Source organism: Carcharhinus amblyrhynchos, chromosome 6 (assembly GCF_965287045.1).
Source record: "Carcharhinus amblyrhynchos chromosome 6, sCarAmb.v2.hapA, whole genome shotgun sequence".
Lineage (NCBI taxonomy): Eukaryota > Metazoa > Chordata > Chondrichthyes > Carcharhiniformes > Carcharhinidae > Carcharhinus > Carcharhinus amblyrhynchos.
The window spans coordinates 42259607-42277960 of NC_137329.1; the positions used below are offsets into that span (position 1 = coordinate 42259607).

Consider the following 18354-nt stretch of genomic DNA (forward strand, 5'->3'; position numbering starts at 1 on the left):
ACCATTCCCTAATGTGAAATTGACTAATGACGAGCTGCCTCCATTGCCAGAAAACACACTGCAGGGAGGGCCAGAAAATCCCTCCTTAGGTTGAAAGTAGGATTTTTGAAAGAAGATTTTAAGAAGTAATTCATGCGTAACTTTCTGCTGTAATTAAACAAAACTTCACAAATAGGCAATAAAGAGATCAATCACCCAAACCCTTTAATGTATCAATAAGAAAAATTCAAGCCCTTGGAAGTACTTAACATTAATGTGGTGAAATTGACTGCAGAGATCAGAGATTCTGAGCTATCAATTAACATTGGGTGGAATTTTCCCCTAGTTTGTCAAAGCATCATGCTCTGTCTGAAAACAGGCGTGTATCTCTTCAGATGCACCATCGAGTTTGCACACCACAGACTCTGACCGTCTGACAAAAAAAGCCTGAGGGCATGGTTTTACGCCATCAGTCTGACCAGGCCACGCACGATACAGCTGGCAAGGCCACCTTTAAAGGGCTCCCCGATCAGCAGAGAGTTAAAACTTCCCCCATCCCATCACAAAGGTATTGGACCCTCTGCCCTCCTCCCACTCTATGGTACAATCGTCTGGAGCTGGTACAATCATCTGAGGCTCTCTCCCATCCTTGGTGCAATCACTGGGTGCTCTCTCCCCCACATCCCACAGTCAAAAACCACCACAGCAGTATTGTCGGCACTCCTCTGCCTTACTGCTCAGGTGTCCATTCTCAATGGCTATACCCCTGTCACTGCCAAGCCCACGTTCAAAGATCTTGGTGCTCCTGCCCCCGCCACCCATAATAGGAACACTCCCATTGAGTTCCCCAGAAAGTGCCAACCTAGTATTGCCAACCTGTGCCTGGGGCACTGCCTGCATGTTTCCCTCTCCCCCCTGTGAACTATACTAACCTTGGAGCGCCCCCAGTGGAATTCCCTTGACTGTTCCATCCTCTCAGCTGTTGTGAACTTTAATGACATGGGTCACATTACTGAGGTTTCAATATTCCCTCAAGGGGAATCATGTGGTTGGGAAAGCCTTTAATAATATTAATATTTATTTAGATATATTTAAATGAGATTCTCACCCTCTCTGGGCAATATCCTCATGATGTGACTAGCGAGGGTTAGGTAAAATTGGGAAACATGATCTTGCCTGCGAGAATTGCCTGACTCTCATGATACTTTGTTCCCATGTCGGCATTCCCGCTGACAGCTAACAGAGGCAGAAAATCGCTTCCATAGCTTCCCTGGAGTGCAGTTGTTTCAACAAGTGAAATGAACATCTGGGCTCTCAGCCAAGCATACATAATTAGGCTTGATGAGGTTAAATGGTTTTCAAGGGCTTGTTGTTTTTTTTTGTTATTGATACTTTAAGGGACCTGGATAATTGACAAAATTATTGCCTTCCAGTGGAGTTAGTATTTACTCCCACGACCCACCTCAGTTGAAAGCTCAGGCCAAAGAATCACAGTTCAGAATGTCTAACTTTCCAAATAGCTTATGCACCTGAAGACAACATTGTTCACTCCTTGATCCAGTGGTGGTGGGTCGCATGAAAAGAAAAGGACACTAGCAATATGCACTATAGAAATTCTATAGTGCAGAAGGTGGCTATTTGGCCTATCGTTTCTGTACCTACAACAATCCGATCTCAAGCCCTATTCCCAATCTCACCCAGGCCCTATTCCCAGCACTCCACCTATCTACCCCGCTAATCCCTCTAACCTACAAATCCTGGGACACTAAGGGGCAATTTAGCATGGCCAATCAACCTAACCTGCACATCTTTAGACTATGGGAAGAAACTGGAGCACCCGGAAGAAACCCATGCAGACACGGGGAGCATGTGCAAACTTTACATAGACAGTGGCCCAAACCGAGAATCGAACCCAGATCCCTGGAGCTGTGAGGAAGCAGTGCTAACCACTGTGCCACCGTGCTGCCCAAAAATTCACACATAATGGAGGCAATTTGATGCTTGCTGTCTGTGGCAGTGTCAGTGAGGGGAGGGGTAGGGGGACAAGATTGGGCAAAACCCCGGAGGTCGTGGATCATGCTGGCGTGATTGTAATTTCCAATTTACACTGCTCCTCTCCAGTGACTTAACCAGGTTAGGTTGATTCACAGCGCCAGCTTGACAGCTTCACAGTCCCCAAGCTTGCCCCCAGCTACCCCATCACCCACTTGGCAATGTGAAACATGCCTACCTGTTTTTTTTGTGGCAGCGTGTGGTAAGATGAGAAGAGAAAATCGGCATGTTGTTTTCGAGAGAAACACACCGTTTTTCTTGCCAGAACCAATGCTGTGCCATTCTTTAGTAAGATTTTCCCAGTTTGGAAGGAAAGGGAGATAATATTGTGACAAAGATAAAAATATTACCAGAAAGCAAAACACAAAGTTATTTAAAATAATCCTTTGTATTTTGTGGAGAAGATCAGAAGTAGCACCATGATAAATAAATTATAAGAGCAAGGGGACATTGAAGCTCTGGGACCTCAATAGCTCAGAGGGCTGAGGCATCTGTGTTGCACTAGCATTTTCCACTTCACAGATATAGTACTGGAGGATAGAGGAAAATATTATAGGCAGAAAATTGGTATTGCAAGTCACTCAGACAATTTTTAAATTATAAACAGAATATATTAATATTATGTATAAAGTGGGAGCTATGGAGATCCTGAGACAACGGTGGAAACTTAGATAAAATTCAATTAAAAGATGTAAGGGATAGTCTGTTTCTGAAATATAAATCATAGAATCCCGACAGTGCAGAAGGAGGCCATTTGGCCTTCGAGCCTGCACCAACCACAATCCCACCCGAGCCTTATTCCCATAACTGAACATACTTACCCTACTAATCTCCCTGATACTTGGGTCAATTTAGAATGGCCAATCAACCTAACCCTAACTGCATCTTTGGACTGAGGGAGAAAACCGGAGAACCAAGAGGAAACCCATGCCAACATGGGGAGAATGTGCAAACTCAACACAGATAGTGACCTGAGGACTGGAATTGAAGCCGGGTCGCTGGGAGGCAGCAGTGCTAACCACTGTGCCATCATGCCGCCTCCAAATCAGAAGGTGATTGAGCCCTGCTATATGATGTACAGATAAAGACCTTTATCATTAAATAGAAGGTACTTCTTCTTTGAAGATTTGTGCGCTTATGTATGCAGATATGCATTTATTTTGTTGCATCACCGAAATGATTCAAAATGCTTCACCCACAATGAATGACTTTTTGCATTGAAATAGAGTAACAATGTTGTGCGCAGCAAGGTCCCATAAATAGCACAGCAAAGTCGCAGCTGAATGACTGGTGAGTTTGTTTATTGATGATTCAGTGATAATGAGTAAGTCCTTGTTCTGCTTTGAAGAGTTTCAGGGAACCTTTACTTTCCCTTGGTGCAACACCCCACTGAAGTGAAACGCAGTGTCCCCCTCAATTAGTTGGAATGTTGCCAGAGTTGTAAATATTAAAGTTTCCGTCAATGCTATGGCAAGCTCTATGCATCATTTTAACCTCATTTTAACATGGGCTTCTTCATTAGCTTTTTAACTTGAGGAGTTGGTAGGGCACACAACCTTTTTGTGTTTTGAGCGTGGGTGACGCTGGCAAGGCTGCATTTCCTGCCAATTTCCCTAGAAATTGTGATGGTGTCTTTTTGTGTTAATAATAATTGGAATTCAGGATCTTGTGCTGACCATGGAACTATTGTTCATTGTTGGAAAAACCCATCTGATTCACTAATGTCCTTTAGGGAAGGCAATCTGCTGTCCTTACCTGGTCTAACCTACATGTGACACCAGAGCCACAGCAATATGATTGACTCTCAATTGCCCTCTGAGCACAATTAGGGATGGGCAATAAATGCTGGCCAGCCAGTGACACCCATGTCCCACAAATGATTTTTAAAATAATGCTCATACATCTGAGTGGCTTGCCACTGGATGTTTCAATTTCACCCCTTGCCTGTAGGCCAGAGTGTATGGATGACAGTTCCAGTCCCTATAGACACTATAGTGAAAGGGCCTATCCAACAAGTTACATGATTAATTTTATGGTGCTAGCCCACCACTTAACAAATGTATTGAATACATTTTCACAGCGTGCCATAATGGGATTTGCTAGTCCAATATTGCATACACTGCCATATCTGCACTTTATGGATTTTGGGCTGTTAGTGAAGTTGCATCTCCCATTATTGCATTCTCAATCGTGGTTGGCAGCACCGTTGAATCTTTCACTGAGAAATATAATAAATACAATACTGACATTAAAAACTAAATTGTGATTGATACACAGGGAGATGAATTTTTGCCTGTCATAGCAAATACGTCTGACAGAAACACTGGTTTCACTCAGAGAGTTGGATTATCACTGGACACAGCTGTAAGTACTTGTTTCCATCAATATTTCACAAACTGGTCAGCTAACCTACAGCAGTCATTTCTTTTTCTGCACAAGTGATAGTTACCCAGGGCGGGTTTCATTTGCTCTGTGCAATGGTTAACGCATTCATGTAAATTTCCTGACTATTTATTTATCACTTTTAAATTTGCCAGATTCCCCAGCTCATCTTGACTACTTAATGCTCCCCTGTTGGAAAATGCACATAAGTCTGTTGAGGGCAGGTTTGAGTTTGGCATGCATCTCATGGGTAATATATCTAGTTACACTATTGTCTTGACTCGACATGAAGAATGAACAATCTCGATAAGATCCCAGACAATGTCCCAGAGGACATCCAGCAACTGCTATTGCCTCGAGGTAATGGAAGGAACTGAAGTAAAGGAAAATACAAAGATATCCTTTGCCAATGAAGCGTTTGAGATAAGCAATGCAAAGTTGACTAGGACAAAGTTTACCCGTGAGCAAAAGTACCCAGATGAGCTCTTTGGAATCATTGTGCTTTTCTCCCCCGTTTTATACTGTTTAATTATCTCACCTAGAATGAATAAATTATAATACAGTGTTGGATATACTGAACACTGCTGTAAGTAAAGCTGTAATATAATCACACTGGTTATGCAATGTTGAATACATTCTAGTTTTCAATAAGCTTTCAACATCATCTCCTTTTCACCAACATCAGATCCTTGCATTATGCCTGCCCAATTGTAAAATGCAAAGACAGAGCAGAACATTGTGCTTAAGGCTGTAATTCAGTCACAGTTCTCCTGATATTGTTAATAACACCAACAGCGCTGAGTGTTTGAATTACAGCACTTATACCTACCTGTGTGCGGCCTTACTATCAGCACAGTCATCACTACTTAATGCAATAGTAACAAACACTGTACTCTTTTCATGAATAATGGAGTATGCCACAAATAAGGAGCAGATCACATTTTCAAAGACTGACGAGGAGCTGGCAACTGATATTGTTTATCTGAATGAGTAATCAGATCGAAGGGTGTCATCGAATCATAGAATCCCTACAGTGCAGAAGGAGGCCATTTGGCTCATCAAATCTGCACCGACAACAATCCCGCCCAGGCCCTATCCCTGTAACCCAAGTATTTACTCTGCCAATCCCCCTTACACTAAGGAACATTTTCCAGTCCATGTAACCCTCACTTCTTTGGACTGTGGGAGGAAAACAATGCAGACATGGGGAGGACATACAAACTCCACACAGCCAGTGCCCAAGGCCGGAAATTGAACCTGGGTCCCTGGCACTGTGATGCAGCAGTACTAATCACTGTGCCACCCAGCTGCCTTAAACCTGGCCAGCCTTATGGTTTTCTGTCAGTGAGTGCCAGTGGTGCAGACTCATGCTCAGTCAGCTCCATATTACTGCACCAAATACCCTCCTCAGGAGGACCAGCTAGTATATCAGGTTCAGAACCAATACAGGCTGCTAAGCTGAGAGAGGCAGTGGTCTCAGCACCATAGCTGTATTCCACCAGATGCAAGGTCTCAAAGACAATATGCATATGGCCAAGAAATCTTCCCTAGGGTCCCTTTAATGAGAAAGGGTTTCATTCACTCAGTGTCCAACTTGTGTGTTAAACTGATAGCAAATTCTGCAGGTTTGTGCTTGCTACTGTGGAAGCACTATGATGTGTGCAATTTTATGGCATTCCTAGGTGTCGCAGTTTCTCAAGCTACTCCCTGCTACAATGGATACTTGCTGATGAGGGATGCCATTGTAGAGGTGCCTGTTGACATAAGTGCAAAACCCTAGGACTAGGGCAGAGAGAGGAACAGTGAAATATGAGCCTGCTGTGACCACAGAGACCATCAAATAGACCATGAGGTCCTCAACATGGGATTCAGTCACTTGAACTATTCGAGAGGTCCTTTTCAATATATCCCAGTCTCATGGATAGTGGTGGGCAATCAGGAATTGGGGGATGGGGAGTGGGGGGTGGGGGGGGAGCTCTGGGAAACAATCGGGAGGCTGGTGATTGGGAGGCCGACGATGGGGAGGGCAGTACGTATATGCCAATCTCCCCACTGACAAATCAGTGCACGCGCAGTGGCCTGCTCGGCGCACTGTAGGGCACAGAGTGCTAGAGATTCGTAAAACTATGTATGCCCAAAAAGCAAGTGGGAAAATCTCAAGTGGGCACTTAGATTTTTTTGGGAAAATCGCCACCAACAGCTTTTGTTCTGGCAGCTGTTTTATTTTGTGCATAGGTGTAACTTTTCCAGAATTAACAATACTCCTCCACTGATCAGAACTGGCCCTGCCACTGCACTTATTATATAATCAGAGTTCCTATAGATCCCAGTATCAGGAGGCACAATTCAGTGAGGCTGTGCATCTGGAGTAAAACTGAGCTGACCCAGAATTTATTCATCCCATTCACTGTTGCACGACCACAGACTTAGCCTTAAAATGGGAAATTATAGTCCAACTCTGATTAGCTTGCCAGAAAAAGCCGTGCCACAAGCTCCTCTCAAATACTGATTATGCCAAAATTGTTTATATCTCCCTCTTGTACAGAAACCATATAAAGCAGTCTTTGCATGCCTATAATTCAGTTTTTATATAGCTCCCAAAGAAGGTACTCAAGACAAACACAGATAGCTCACTGTTTTTATATCTTCCCATTCCAAGAATTTTTGTGTGCGTATTGTGCTATTTTTGTCCGTGTTTTTTTTAATTGCACACGTGTAGGATTTTTAGAAGTAGAGCACAGGATAGATATTTTGATCCCTGTGCTGAAGTTGATGGACCCACACGCTAAAAGCTTTTTGTCCTTATGAATTAGGAACTGCCGTGACAGTCTGCAGCTGTTGATTTCCTCCCTGTAAAATTTCTGTTCTTTCCCTCATGATTGTTGGCCAGCAATGCCACTGTCTCAAGTATTGTTCTGATGTTTGGCTTGTTTAGCTCTCCATCACTATATTTAGCAGGACCATATGCCTTGAGTTTCTCCAGAGGCTAAGGAAAATTGGCATGTCTGCTACATTTCTCACCAACCTTTATAGATGCACCATTGAAAGCATCCTTTTTGGATGTGTCACAGCTTGGTATGGCTCCTGCTCTGACCAAGACTGCAAGAAGCTACAAAGGGTCGTGAATGAAGCCCAGTCCATCTCACAAACCAGCCTTCCACCCATTAACTCTGCCTACATTTCCTGCTGCCTCGGAATGAGGCCAGAATAATCAACGATCCTGTGCTCCCTTTTCCACCTTCTTCCATCAGGAAAAAGATACAAATGCTTGAGATCACATACCAACCAAGTCAAGAACAGCTTTTTCTCTGCTACCATCCAATTTTTGGATGGACTTACCTTCTAATTAAACTAATCTTTCTCTACAATCTAGCTATGACTGTAACACCACATTATGTACGCTCTCCTTTTCCTCTCCCCTATGTACTCCATTAATGTTTTGTTTGTATAGCGCATAAGAAACAATGGGGGTGATTCTCCCAAAAAAATTTTAAGTGTCGAATTTGTGTAAAAATTGCAGTAAATCCAGCTGTTTTTTTCCAGCGGGAATATCAAAATGAATCTCCCACACTCTGTGCACTGCAGAGTGCAGGAGCGTGAGGCTTGTGAAAAATCAATGGGTGGAGGCCTATTCCCACTGGAGAGGCCAGCAACAGAGCACTGAATGGGCCACTGTGCATGTGCCAATCCGTCAGTGCTGAGATCGAAGCATGTGCAGTCGCTCCATACTGCTAGTCTCCCGCAACACTTGCATTGCTGGCCCTCCGACCCCGCCACAGCCCGATCAGTGTCCCACTTAATATGTCTGGGACCAGCCTTGCCCACGTGCACCAGCCCCCAGCCCGCCATGATCTCCCCCCACCCCTCCGATCTCCCAGTTCTGCCCCCCACCCCAAAGCCCAGCCTCAATCACTGGCTTGCCTCCCTCTGCTCGCGATCCCACTGCAGAATGGCAGTGGAAACCCCCCACCCCCGTCGATCACCCCCCAGAGCCCTGCCCCCATTAGCTCCTGCTCCATTAGGCCCAATGCCTGGTGGGAAGTGCTAATGTACCCCCTTGACATTGGCACCTTGCCCCTTGGACAGTGCCAGGTGGCCCAGGCTGGCACTGCCAAGGCAGCGATGCCCAGGGTCGTCCACCACCCCAGCCCCTGACTCTTTGGGGGGCCCTCGATTGCCCACCTTCATTCCAATGGGATCTGGCTGCTAGCTCCCTGCATTTGGGGAGTTATAGTAAACCCTGCTGGAGTGAACCACTCCTGGCCAGTGGTGAGGGGAGTGGTGGTGGGGTGGGAGACGGGTGGGAGGCGGTGGGGGGGAGGGTGGTGGTGGTGGAAAGGTGGGCGGTGGTGGGGGTTGCACACTAGTGGGCTCGGACACTTCAGTCCCACGTCCACGAATTACATGGAAAACATGAGAATTTAAATAATTTGTTCAACTCCAGGCTAATTTCTGGCTGAGAGCTGATGGCGCTGGAAATCCGACTGCCAAAGACTTGCAGAGGCCGTGGCACCCATTGGGGAGACAACTAAAAGGCCTCCGCTTGAGCGTCTTGGCCCACTGTGTTATAAAAGCAGGCAGTGGGCTGGGAGAATTGCCCCCAATATTTTTCACTGTATCCCAACACATGTGACAATAAATAAGTCAAGTCAAATCAAATATGAAGCACAATACGGCCTCATTCTCCTCTTCCAAAGTTGGCCACCACTTCAAGATCATTCTGCAGTGCAAAAAAAGTCCTGGGCTTCTTCTCTTCACTGTCATGGTTTGTCGTAGGGGTGTGGATAGCCACACTGGTGTCGACAGTAATTCTTTGGAATTTTTAGTATTTCTGTATTTGAGGATTGTGAATCTTTGGAGTTCTTTACCCCAGAGGGCTGTGGAAGCTCATTCATTCAGTATGTTTGAGGTAGAGATTGATAGATTTCTGATTAAGAGTAATGTAATGGCTGTGGGTATAGTAGGTGTGAAAAGCATAGAAGTGTCCGATCAGCAATGATCATGTTGAATGAAGAGCAGGCTCAATGGGCCAAATGGACTACTTCTGCTCTTACGTTCCTAAAATTATAATGCCTTTTATTTACCTATTTTGTGTAGCTAGCCATTGATTCATGCCTTTGACGAAAGTGAGCAATTTACAATGAGCCAGAAGTATATAAGTTTTTGTGGTGATAGTGGTGGTATCATCCTTGCGCTGAAATAAGGTTAAAGTTTATTTATTAGTCACAAGTAAGGCTTACATTAACACTGTAATGAAGTTACTGTGAAATTCCCCTAGAAATTCCCACAGAAATATGTTTGTGCAATGGCAGCAGACCATTCAGCCCCTCAATCTGTTCTTCCATTCATTTCAACAAAGGCAAGACTTGCATTTATATATTGCTTTTCATGACCATCAGCTATCTCAAAGCATTTTACAGTTCACGGAGTACTTCTGAAGTGTTGGAAACATGAAAGCTAATTTGTGCACAATAAGCAGCAATGTGACAATGACTAGATAATCTGTTTTTGTGAGGTTGATTAAAGAATAGATATTGGCAAAGATACAAGGGATATCTCCCCTGTTCTTCAAAGTTATGCTATGGATTCTTTTTCATCCACCCAAGCAAGCAGATGGGACCTTAGTTTAAGGTCTCATCAACACTCCTCAGTGCAACACACCCATGAGACTGTACTGCGCACAGCTGATCTGAACCTCTACTTCATTTACTTGTCTTGGTTCTGTAGTGTGCAAAACCCTTATCTAACAATTTACCAATCTCAGTTCTCAACTGATCTATCCTCAACAGCTTCGTACGGTAGAACAAGTTATAGATTTCTACTACCCTTTGTGCTTTCCTCTTATTCTTTCATGGGATGTGGGCATTGCAGGCAAGGCCAGTATTTGTCATGTTACAATCAGATGAGGAGGTGTTTCATGGCTCCCTTCTTTTCCTTCTCCTCTTCTGACTACAACAGGCTTTTGTGTTTTGGAAAAGGATATGCATGTCGTTTGAGTGCGTGCTCAACTGTTTATGTGCTGTGATCATAAGAGAACCAGATGGATTTTCTTAAGTTTAACAGAGAAAAAGGTTAGTTTTATTATAGTTACAACCAATCTAAGTAATATAATAAAAAATGTTCAGACTTTTGGGGGCTGCACAGTGGCCCTGTGGTTAGCATTGCTACTTCACAATGCCATGGGCCCTGGTTCAATTCCAGCCTTGGGTAACTGTGTGGAGCCTGCATGTTCTCTCAGCATCTGCGTGGGTTTCCTCCAGGTGCTTTGGTTTCCTCCCACAGTACAAAGATGTGCACACAAGGTGGATTGGCCATGATACATTGTCCCTTAGTGTCCCAAGATGGGTAGTTTAGATGGATTGGCCATTGTATACATGTGGAGTTACGGGGCTAGGGCAGGGGGGTAGGCCTGAGTAAATGCTCTTTCGGAGACTCTGTGCAGACTCGATGGGCCAATGGCCACCTTTTGCACTGTAGGCATTCTATGGTTCTATGATTTTTGTATGCATGCATTTAAAGTTCACACACACAAATACATATTACAGACTGGCGAAGGATTGGTTGACCAAATTAGTGTCCTGTTTAAAAAATTGTGAAGTCTTGATACAGGTTAGTGACTTGGCTGTCTTCAGACTGAATTTGATGGTCTCTGATTTAAAGAGGAAGACAAGTGAGTTGGTCGTATTTGGGATACAGTGGTGCTGGAATGAACCCTCTTAAGAAAACTCTGTCTGCACTTGGGCAACACTGGTTTCTCACAGTCAAAATACAAGGCTCAAAGCTTGCCAAATGGATTGGAAAGAAAAGGAGGCAGGAGGAATCCCACTTGCGTCTTCTCATTCAGCTTCTGAGCTGTTCGTCTTTTGTCCTACTGAGAAGACATGTAATTAAAACATACAGAGAGTTGGCTTGTCATGTGACCTCTCCTCACTAACTGCTGGGGGGTGCAAATAAGGTCATCATCTGGTTACTTGATCAGTTCACATCTAGAAAGTTTTTTTAGCTAGGGTCTCATTGTCCAAGTGATTTGTTTTAATGGTTGCCCCCAACAGTTGATAACCTTAGGTGAGATTACCTTAATGCCTTGTTAATAGGACAGGAGATATTACCTTAATGCCTTAAGCATTTTATATTGCCTTAAGCAGACTTCAGAGGCAGAAGTCCCTTCACCAGAATCCTTTTATTTATAACTCCAACAGCAGTACGCAGAGTGCTATCGGTTAGTAGTCTACCTTCAGGAGTGCCAGAGGAACTGACACTCCCAGTTAAATGCAAGGAAAAGACTCCCTTTTTGGCCCGTTAATTGGCTCTTTAATCAGAGAGTTTGTATTCCAATAGGCCAACCTCAACTGCTTGATTGAATTCATTACAGTCACCACACCAATGAATTGGAATAGGGGGTGTGTAGTAATGCAACTTGGAGTAGCCAAATTTAGCTGTGCTGTCAAGTCACCTTTAGTCTATGTTTGAGAAGATCAGTTTGTGTTTCCAGTGTTGTAAAATCATTGTTTGCCAATAAACGCATCTTCACGACAACTGCCCATCCTTAATTGCCCTTGAAACTAAATAGCCTGCTAGGCTTTGTCACAGTGCAGCTAAGAGTCAATTACATGGAGTCTGGTATAGGCCAGATCAGGTAAGGATGGCAGATTTCTTTCCTTGAAGGATATTATTGAATCACGTCATTCTTTATGACAATCAGTGTTAAGTTTCATGATCTCTATTTCTGAAATTAGTTGTCAATTCCATATTTTATTAATTGAATTTAAATTACACCAGCTGTTGTTTTGGATTTGAACCCATATCCTCCAGAGCATTAGCTTTGGTCTTTGGATTACTGGTGCAGTGACATTGCACAGACAGTGGTATAGTAGGAAAGAATTATTTTCAAACATCACCCGGCCTTAAACAGCTCACCTGTATTTATAATTAATGCTGCCTTGTTCTGGACTCTCCCAGCAAAAGGACTAGGTTCTCTCTCTCTACGGTGTTGAATCGTTTAGTCATCTTAAACTAATCCATTGCTGTCTCCTTGATGAAAGAAAGACAAATGTCCTCCAATATTCCCAACCACGTGTCTGAATCTGGACACATGCTTGCTTGTCCAGATGCAACAAGACCTGGACAATATCCAGACATGTGGCAAGTAACATTAGTGCCACACAAGTGCCAGGCAATGACCAGTTTCAACAAGAAAGAATCTAACCACCACCCCCTTGACATTCAGTAGCATTACCATTGCTGAATTCCCCACTATCAACATCCTGGGTGTTACCATTGACTATAGCTTACTTGGATGAATCATATAACTATGGTTACCGAAGCAAATCAAAGGCGAGGAATCCTGCAACAAGTAACTCATCTCCTAACTGTCCACCATCTTCAAGTTACAAGTCATGAATATGATGGAATACTCTCCACACGCCTGGATGAATGCAGCTCCAATAACACCCAAGAAGATTGACAACATTCAGAACAAAGCAGCCTGCTTTACTGCTACCCCTTCCACAAAGATTCAAAACCTCCACCATCAATGACCAGAAGCAGCAGTGTGTACCATCTACAAGACACACTGTAGGAATTCCCAATGTTCCTTAGACAGCACATTCCAAACCCTTGACCATTACGATCTAGTGGGACAAGAGCAGCAGATACCTGGGAATCCCATCACCTACAGGTTCTCCTCCACTTACCATCTGACTTGTTCCTATACTGTCGCTAGGTCAGAATCCTGGCACTCCCTCCGTAACAGCACTGTGGACATATACACACCTCAGGGAGTGCAGCAGTCTCAAGAAGGTAGCGCACCACCTTCTTTTCTGGAGCAGTTAGCGATGAGCAATAAATGCTGGCCTAGCCAGCGATGTCCACATCCCATAAATGATTTTTAAAAAATACAAGGGTAGGTGTAGGCAATCAGTCACCTTGAACATCCTCCAAAAGATCAAAAACAATCAAAAGCTTACTTTAAGAAATTACCATACAGCAATGAGAATTGAACAGCCCAGAACATGCAATTTTAAATGGAACCTGTGTATAGTGTACATTCCTATGAGAATATTAAGAAATTGTGTTGTATTAATATAAACTTCACATGTTGTAAGATTAGAATGAAACAGAATATTTGACAGCACTTCAGCCAGAAGGAAAACTCCAAGATGCACGGTGTGTGCAGGTGTGCAGCAAAAACATGGATCTTTCTCTATCATTCCACATTGATAGAAACCATCATTTTAGTTAGCAAGTCTGACCAAAAAAGTTAGGAAGTCTGTTAAGCTTAAGTTCATCCACATCGTGATTTTAAACAAAACTAAGAACCTAATTTTTTTTATGGTTCCAAATATTTTTGCCTCCACTCAGAAATCTATTCCTTGTGTGACAAACTTTCCAGCAGAATTCCTAAATATATCTTTTTAACCAGTGTTCCCATGTCTCTTTCCTTTGCACCCTAAGTTACACATCTCAAATTATAAGGTTCTTTCAGATTCTAACTGTGGCACTACTAAACAGCTTGTGGTTTGTTCTTACTGATCTCAGCCAGTCTGTGGTAATGATGCTGTAATTGCCTTAGTATCTTGGGGCTAGAGAGAGATAAGAAGCAGCCAAAGCCATGATTGCTACTGAGACTCATTGTCAAATCAGCTACACATCTGCAGCAGTCAAATATCCTGCTGGCATTGATTGTCAGGGCTCCTATGGGAGCATTATTGTTTCAGGAGAGCAGGAAAGAAAATATTAAGGTGGGAGACTAGTCTGGGATCTTGGGGAGTCAAAACACACTCAATTTCAAATAATTCCCAAAGTGCAATTTCCTATCTACATACTAAGTTAGCAGTGTAAAATTTTTGATATGTTTGTAAATTACTTGGTAATCACAAATGTTTGGATGCTTTCTGTTTTCAGCTGGGAGGTGAACACTACATGAGACTAGGCCGAGTAGAATATGGTGCAATTGCTACCAGTAATTAAATACATGGACTGAAAATGCATTCAGGACTCTTGTTAATTTTCTTTGCTCTTTATTGTAGCCACCAAGTGGGCTACAGAACCTTCCAGCTGATAAGATAGAGAAGCTAAAGAAGGAAGACTCAGTCGAGTACCTTAACAGGAGCCATCTTGATGATCCAAGCAGCATCAACACCCTGACCTACACAAAACCAGAGCATAGACCATTGAAAACTGAACTGCTAGGGCATGTTAACGTTGGTTCTAAGGTAAGGAAAGCATTTTCCACTTTTGTGCCAGGCTTGTGGCTATCTGCTGCAATATTTTTTTCAGTATTTTAGAGTTGTTATCAGCAACAGTTGTTAATGTCATCATTCACATGGAAAGATCCCAGAAATAGTTATAGATGCCCATTTATTTGTTTCTGATGGTTGTGTTTAAAAGTTAACATTGGCAAAGAGTTCCTTAAAATAATTCCATAGTTTCTTTACTGGTCACCCAAATGGACAAACCAGGCATTTTTTTTTATTCATTAATGGAATCTAGGCATTGCTGGCAAAATCAGCACATTGCCCATTCCTAATTGCCCTTGAACAAAATAGCCTGCTTGGCCATTTCAGAGGGCAATTTAAGAGTTAAGTTCATTGTTAGGACCGGGTAAGGACACCAGTTTTCTTTCCTGAAGAAAGGGTTATTATGACGACCGACAATTGTTTCTTGATTACCATTAGACTTTTAACTCCAGATATTTATTGAGATCAAACTTCACCATCGGCTGTGATGGGATTTGACCCCTGGTCCCCAGAGCATTACCCTACAGCATTACCCCATTAATCTAGTGACAATACCATTTTGTCACTGTCTCCCCAGTTCATGTCCCTTTGAAAGGATGTCAGGCTGGCAAAGGGAATATTCTGCCAGTACTGTGTTGCCATTCCAATTGATGTCACACTTTCCTGTCTTGTAGTGAAGTTAAACCCAAAACCTTCAAAATCCACTGCGAGAGCAATTGAGCCAAGCTAACACTTTTAATTCTCGGGAATTCACCCTTATCCAATTAAGGAGGCTTCATTTAGTTGGATAAACTAGACAAGTGTGTCTGCTGGACACATTGAAAGCATTACTGGTTTGTTGTGAAACACCAATGACACAATACTTTTCACCTCATAGAATAACCATTCTCCCCAGTTCTTCATTCTCTAGTCCCCAGTTCAGAACATCCCAGTCCTCCAACTCGACAGCTGGTATTCTTGTTTCAGAACTCCGCAGGTTCTCCAGTTCCAAAGAACAAAGAACAAAGAACAACCCAGCACGGGAAACAGGCCCTTCGGCCCAACGAGTCCGCGCCGCTGCATCACCCTACACCTATTCTACCCTGCATGTCTACGAATGGAACCCCTAACTTAGCCAGATTCAGGGGAGAATAGTGTCAATTTGGTAAAACCAATCAGCCTAAGAGCACATCTTTGGGGTGTGGGAGGAAACCGGAGCACCCGGAGGAAACCCACGCAACCACAGGGAGAATGCGCAAACTCCCACAGACACAGGCCCAAATCCATGTATCTGCACAGCTAGCAGTGCTAGTCACCGAGCTGTTGCGGCGCCCGTCTACCGGTCCAGGATCAAGCACACACACTGACACGAAGTATTAGGCCACTCCCGGAACTTCCAAGAGCAGCCCACGCACGACCCACCGTGTGCATGCCCCTCGTTTGACACGAGGTGGACCTCCACCTGCGGAATAAAAAGACAAAAACGTTAATCTTACAAGCCTGCTTTTCCGGTGTCTCCCGAGGTTATAACCTTATTTAATAGCCCCTTCCATAACCCTCCATCCTCGTTTCACTCATGTGTCTATCTAACTGAACCTTAAACGAGTCCAACGTTCCTGCCTCCATCACCCTACTCGGTAGCGCGTTCCATACCCCCACAACTCTCTGCGTAAAGAACCTTCGTCTCACTTCCAAATTATACCTCTGCCCCCTCACCCTTAAATCATGACTTCTCGTGTTTGTACCCAGTCTAGGGAGCAGTCTCTCACTATTAACTCTATCTATTCCCTTCAGTATCTTATATACCTCTATCATGTCCCCCCTCAATCTCCGTCTTTCCAAGGAGAATAGTCCCAGTTTCTCCAACCTTTCCTCGTAACCCAGCCCCTCCATGCCAGGCAACATCCTGGTAACCCTCCTCTGCACCCTTTCCAGAGACTCCACGTCCTTCCGGTGGTAAGGTGACCAGAACTGGACGCAGTACTCCAAATGCGGTCTAACCAACGTTCTATACAACTGAAGCATTAGATGGCAGCTTTTATACTCTATGCCCCTTCCTATAAAGGCTAACATTCCATAAGCCTTCCTAACAACCTTCTCCACTTGTGACGCAACCTTCATGGATTTGTGAACCTGCACTCCCAGGTCCCTCTGTATGTCTATACTCCTAATCGGTCTACCTTTTATCACGTAGCTCCTCTCTGCATTATTCCTTCCAAAATGCATCACCTCACATTTGTCAGGATTAAATTCCATCTGCCACCTATCTGCCCAATGCACCAACCTATCTATATCCTGTTGTATCACCTGACAATCCAGTTCAGTACCCGCCAACCCTGCCATCTTGGTGTCATCAGCAAACTTGCTGATCACACCACCTACGCTCTCTTCCAAGTCATTTATGTATACTACAAAGAGGAGAGGTCCCAGTACTGAGCCCTGCGGCACACCACTGGTCACTGGCCTCCAGCCCGACAAGGTCGCCTCCACAAGTACCCTCTGTCTCCTATTACCCAGCCAGTTCTCAATCCACCTAGCTACCTGGCCTCGTATCCCATGCACCTTAACCTTTTCTACCAGCCTACCATGAGGGACTTTGTCAAACGCCTTACTGAAATCCATATAGATGACATCAACGGCTCTCCATGAGTTCCATGAGGTGGAGATGACGATGTTGGACTGGGATGGAACTCCAGACATGAAAACATTCTTTTCGACATAATAACGAGCCATTGAAAGAGGCCAGAAATGTGCTGCATGGAATACACGATCCTCTTCTTCCAGTCTGCAGACTCACTATGTTGAAATTGCTGGGTGGCACGGTGGCACAGTGGTTAGCACTAGTGCCTCACAATGCCAGGGACCCAGGTTTGATTCCCGACTTGGATCACTTCCTGTGCGGAGTCTGCACAGTCTCCCCATGTCTGCGTGGGTTTCCTCCAGGTACTCTGGTTTTTTTCCCACAGTCCAAAAGACTTTGATTTATTATTGTCACATGTACTTTAAACATTAAGGCCCATTGTAAGGCCAGCACTGGTAGTTTCTTTCCTTGAAGATTTTTTTACCTCCCAGAAGAATGCATTTGTGTATCCTTTTATATATGTCCTTGAAATGCTGCTGTATTGCACAAAAACACTGGGGGCTAAATTTTCCTGCCCTTCTGGTTTGTATTAGAGATGGGGCATGGGAGAGGTGGGAGGGTAGAAGGGCATACTGGAAATAGGATTGGCTTCAAGCTCCATGGCTGTTGGCAGCCAATTAAAATGGTTAAGGCTCCAACTGGGGGTGATTTTGCAACCGTGCCAGCTTTGTTCTGGTAGCGGTGCCAGTTTTTCTATGCCAATTGAGAGGCCGCTTCCCAGAAAATGGCACCACTGGTCTCACTGCAGAGAAGTGTCCCCATCAGAATCTATTGGCCTTTGCATCGTGAAACACACAAGAAAACTCAGCCCCTTACATGAACCTTATTGAAAAAAGCCACTAAGAAGTGGATATATTTTTATGCTACAAAGCTGTCCACATGACCAAAACCTTGCCTTTACGATGTACGTGCACCAAGAAAGCCAGTGCATTAGTTAGTGTTTTTGGAGGCTACTGGAACAATCTATGTATCTGGGACATTCATTATCACAGCTCATTAAAGTAGATGGAAAGCATTAAAACACATGATACACACTTCTCTATCATTTCATCAGCCCCAAGTTCAGTGATGTGGCCAGCTGCC

The 18354-nt window shown here is 43.9% G+C and overlaps 1 protein-coding gene across 1 annotated transcript in view; it reads left to right on the forward strand.

Annotated features, from left to right (window-relative positions):
• saxo4 (stabilizer of axonemal microtubules 4) overlaps positions 1-18354 on the forward strand; it is a 160545-nt gene that overhangs the window by 65022 nt on the left and 77169 nt on the right. Inside the window, exons 9-10 of the mRNA XM_080191589.1 lie at positions 4309-4395; positions 14442-14627. Coding sequence (XP_080047715.1) covers positions 4309-4395; positions 14442-14627 — 273 coding nt within the window. The remainder of the gene's footprint in view (positions 1-4308; positions 4396-14441; positions 14628-18354) is intronic.